This window comes from Polyodon spathula, chromosome 17 (genome assembly GCF_017654505.1).
Source record: "Polyodon spathula isolate WHYD16114869_AA chromosome 17, ASM1765450v1, whole genome shotgun sequence".
Taxonomy (NCBI): Eukaryota; Metazoa; Chordata; class Actinopteri; order Acipenseriformes; family Polyodontidae; genus Polyodon; species Polyodon spathula.
This window is the reverse complement of record NC_054550.1, coordinates 12,655,310-12,660,025: the sequence shown is the minus strand read 5'-3', so window position 1 is coordinate 12,660,025 and position 4,716 is coordinate 12,655,310. Positions and strand designations below refer to the sequence as shown.

Below are 4,716 nucleotides of genomic sequence, written 5' to 3'. Positions count from 1 at the left end.
TTGTGTTTTCTTTATTGCAATGTTATGAGTGTTAACTGATATCAGTGTTTTGTTGTATTTAAATTACACTGAGAGAGTAGTAGAAACAAAACACAAACTAAAAAACAGGACAACACATGACTGCTACTAACGTAAACCTAAAACCTAATTCACAGAATAATGACAGAATTTAGAAATACTAAAACAAACTTAATTTCAGTGACAAAGTTTTGACTAGTCCTTCGAAGACTCACTCTAAACATTTGTCGTGGAAAGTCAGTTTCTTTTAGCAGCATGCTCTTTGATTCTAAATGTTTAATACTGCACTAGCCACCATGTGTTTTTTTTTTTGCTGTTACCTGCTTTACAATTTACTGTACTTCACTGACTTGCTGTTAGATGCTGGCAGAATTATTGTGTATATCCAAAGGGAATTATATTAAAAAAAAAAAAAAAAAAAAAAAAAAAGTGTGCAGCAGTTCAAACTAATGAACACTGGAGGGAGCCTTAGGGTTAAAAACACAAGCATTGTCTATTGGTTTTGTTCTCTTGTGACCAGAGGCTGATCTGCATGGTTTTAAAGTAGGGGTTTCAATTTTAAATAAATAATAAATAAAAATAGAATCAATTAAAAATGCAGCCACACACTAATTAGTAGTAGTAATAATAGTCTTTGGGAGAGTTTGAGCTCTCTTTAATCTGTCTTCTTGAAGGCATTTTCATGCAGGGATCAGCTGATACTGCCTACATGCCCACTTCCAGGCATACAGATATACCATTGAAGAGCTCATTCAGTGTTAGGATGGAAAACCTTGTCATTAGGAAGTACTGCCACTGTAGTTGTTTAAACATAAGCTTTATGGCAATTGAAGAGACTAGCTAACAACATAGTTCAATACATCTTATGTGCACTTCATTCATTGTATAGGTATCAACAGTCCAGTTTTGAAAGGAACACATGATATGGTATTTTTATTTAAAACATGGTATCAGGTCAAATAAGTCTGTGCTTGCAAGCTATGCTTTCAGTTGGTATTGCAATAGCTTGATCACCTGGAGGGTGAAATTGTCCCCACCCCTTCAATGGCTTATTTCCTGTCATTAACCAACCAGCTGCTTCCCTTATTGACTAACATGCTTTCAGACAGTAACATGCTTTGACACAAGAGATACTGCTGAGATGAAATGACCCATGAAGTGCAAATGCAGCAGATATGCTGAGAATAAGGGAAATAATGTGATAACTTTATTTAACCTTAATAGCACTAGATATCATGTTTTCTGATTTTTACTACATTTGGGACCGATGAAGCTAATGGAAGTGAAAAACAGGTAAGAATAATTGTTAGTTAAAGTTTAATTAGACAAAAATAATAAAACAGAACAGGAAAAGTATTTTCATCATATGTTCAGGAATCCATGGCATGCGCTGCTATTTAAGATGTGTAGACAGTAGGTGGGCTACAGCTTTAATTCCTAGGATGGGGTCTACCCACAGGCTTCAACCCTCTCCACCTGCTTCATTCCCTAGCAAAGGGACATGCTAGCAACCAAACAGACAGAAAATCACCTGGCAACAGCAGAACAACAAACTTGTGGCTGGAAAGTAAATACAGAGGATTGAGAAGATAGCAGGAAGGGCCAGGCAGCGCTCCTGAAAGTAAATACAGTAGAGTGAGAAGATAGCAGGAAGGGCCAGGCAGCACTCCTGAAAGTACAGTAGATTGAGAAGATACAGGAAGGGCCAGGGAGCGCTCCTGAAAGAAGACTGTTTTAAGAGGGAAGGCACTTGGGCCAAAAAGGTACAGCAAACTGGGAGGGGCCTGAAAAGCAAAACAGAACTGGCAAAAAGATAAGGCTGTCAATCAGTGCTACAAAGCAAAACTTCTATCAACCTGACTTTGTTTTGTTTGTAGTGTGGTGTTTGAATGAATGGCTGTGGACTTCATTGACAAGCTACAGCTGACCCTGCTGGCCAGGCACCTGGTGAGCTCAAGCAGACACCTGTAGGGCTGCTCTTTATCCACCAGAGGCCGGTAGCTCCCCAACAGGCTCTCGAATTCCTGGGTGTAAAGAGGCAATTGGCTTGGTTGTGGGATCGGAGGATGTCCACTGACCTCTAGTCCTGCTGAGCTCTTGTGGCGAGATTGTGGAGAGAATGTGGGATAAAATAATTGGGCACACTAAAAAAACTAAATTAAATGACAAAATGCAGAAAGCATGGTGAGAACATATGAAACGGCAGACATTATACATGACGTTGGATTCTAATTTGCAGGTGGCGTTCTATTTACCCTGTTTAAAACCAAGCATAATAACCCAACACCAGCAGACAGAAAAACATACACTTTATTTATACTTCAAAGTTAACAAAATCTTTCACATCTAAATACAAGTTATTGTAAAACATTAATCATGGGCTATCAAGCCAAGCTGAAGGTTTGCTGAGGGCAGGCCTGGGAGTTAAACCACAGGGCAGATTGTGTCATGATAATCAATACCCCGCTGAAGGCATTCCTGTTCAACAGAACCCCTCTTCTGTTGGATTTGGAAAAAATAATGTAAAAAAAGAGTTTAAATATTTCCCAGTGTACAGTGACAGTCCTGGGAGAGGAATATGTATATGCATCTCATTTTATTAGTTCAAGTGCTTACTTAGCATTAAAAACCTTTAGAAAAATCCTACAGAATCTATTGACATTAATCACTGGTTTTACAGATCTGTATAAATATAGAAAAATATAACTTTTTCTATAGAAATCTATAGATTTAATTTAATAAATTTGTTCTTAATGTATTTATCTTGTTCTTAGTTGAAATCTATCTTCCCTGTTTGATCCATTCACACATTCAGTATGTTAAAGATGCTGTTGGTTAATTGTGCACAGTTGCAGCTGAACAGCATATCTGCAAACAGCACAGAAAAGTTTTCCATGCTTGCAACTCCACTCAGGATCTGGCAGTTCCATTGATGGAGCTGAAAGTTCTCATGACAGCTTGACATCAGGGATGTATTTGACATCTCAAAGCCAGAGACAAATCTTAAAAATCTGTTGAGTTAACCAAGGTTACAACTGAAAACCATAATGCATTAATTATTTTTAAATAAATAAATCACATTACAGTGTGCTAGACATGAGACAGACACTCTGCTTCACAAAGACAGTTTATTGGGAATCCTGAAATAGGACTACTGTTGTGCTGGAGAAAAAAAACTGCTGTCATAATGTTGGGAAACTTTTAGACACACCAGTGTTAAAAGTCTTTGATGTGTCTGATTGAAGTCCTACCCAGGACTCTGGAGGAGGCAGGTTGTGTCTGATTGAAGTCCTACCCAGGACTCTGGAAGAGGGAGAAGGGAGGTTGTGTCTGATTTAAGTCTACCCGGGAGTTTGGAAGAGGGAGGCAGGGAGGAGGGAAGTTGTGTCTGATTGAAGTCCTACCTGAGAGTCTGGAGGATGGAGAAGGGAGGTGGGGACAGGACTGGGGTAGCTGGTAGTAGTAGGCAGAGGACAGTAGCCTTGTCAACCGGAGGCCTGAGTAGTCTGCTTTCTCTGAGGGAAGCAGGTAAACTCACAGACCACCATCACAGAAAGCAGGGCCAGTGTGCTGTATTGAAGGCAATGGAGGTTAATTTGAGTGCTTCCATCCATCTGCTGCTGACCAGTCACTATCATCACAGGATGAATGAGTCAAGATCTTTAATTTTCCAAAAGGGATCCAAGTCCCTCTTGAAAACACAGCTATTCGGAAATAATTCTTCTCTCCAATTACTGAACATGTCAAAAAATGTTTTTCAGAGAATCTTTGCCAGCCTCTGTATCACAGTGCTCTTAATGACAGGAGTTCAGGTTTCTTTCACCAAATGGTTCTATTGTACAATTAAGCAAAGGCAAATTATCTGAGGAATCATTATAATAGTATAAAACTAGCCAGACCCAACACAACTGTTTCTTGCTAGTTTCTTTTATTTCTTATTTATAACAATTGGCCTCTACCTTGTGTGATTAAGTCAGCCATGTCAGAACTGCAGGGTTGCAGTATTCAAGGTGTTAGTTAGTGGACCAGCACTTAAATTTTATCTTTGTTCTCTTAAAATCCCTTTGTTCCAAACCCACCTCCTAGCTGCGCATTTCTTTCATGAAGAAGCATCACACTTTCAGTCCCCAATCTCCAGTTTAGCCGAGGGTCTCTTTATAGAATGAGAGCCGGTACTGACCCTGCAGACAAAAACAGGAGATCCTGACCCTCCACCTCACTAACTCTCCTGTAGATGAATCCAGGTCTGAACCATTTTATTTAGGCACAACTTCCCTACGAAGGTTTGAGCCAACCTGGTCCCATCACTGAGTGGACAGCAGTGGCCCTGGGAGGTTCTAGCCAGGTGCTGGGCAGCTCAGTTCAGGGGAGCTCTGCATTGAGATCATGACCAGCCCCCCTGGGTCTCAGTGATGTGGGGCTCCCTGACAGTGTCGGTTTGTCAGACTGTCCTCCTCCACCATCCCAGAATGCATCATGGAGGCGACAGCAAGGAACTGGAGGTTGGAGTGTGCGTTGGCAATGGTATGCCTCCGGACCCCACCCAGCTTCTCCAGATACGCCTCTCCTTCCAGCTCCACCAGGGGTGCCAGAGAGTCTGGGGCATGCTGGGTAATCACGATCTCAGGCCCATAATGCATCAGGCCCACCACCTTCTGATGAGACTTGGACATCCGGCCCTCTGAAACACAGACCACC

At 41.1% G+C, this 4,716-nt stretch overlaps 1 protein-coding gene across 2 annotated transcripts in view; it reads right to left on the bottom strand.

The window, feature by feature from the left end:
• Positions 1–2,401: 2,401 nt before the first annotated feature.
• Positions 2,402–4,716, bottom strand: part of LOC121329638 (proline-rich protein 5-like) — a 52,014-nt gene continuing 49,699 nt past the window's right edge. For both annotated transcript variants that reach the window (XM_041275333.1, XM_041275332.1), the window contains exon 9: positions 2,402–4,699. In XM_041275333.1, coding sequence (XP_041131267.1) covers positions 4,425–4,699 — 275 coding nt within the window. In that variant the 3' untranslated portion in view covers positions 2,402–4,424. The remainder of the gene's footprint in view (positions 4,700–4,716) is intronic.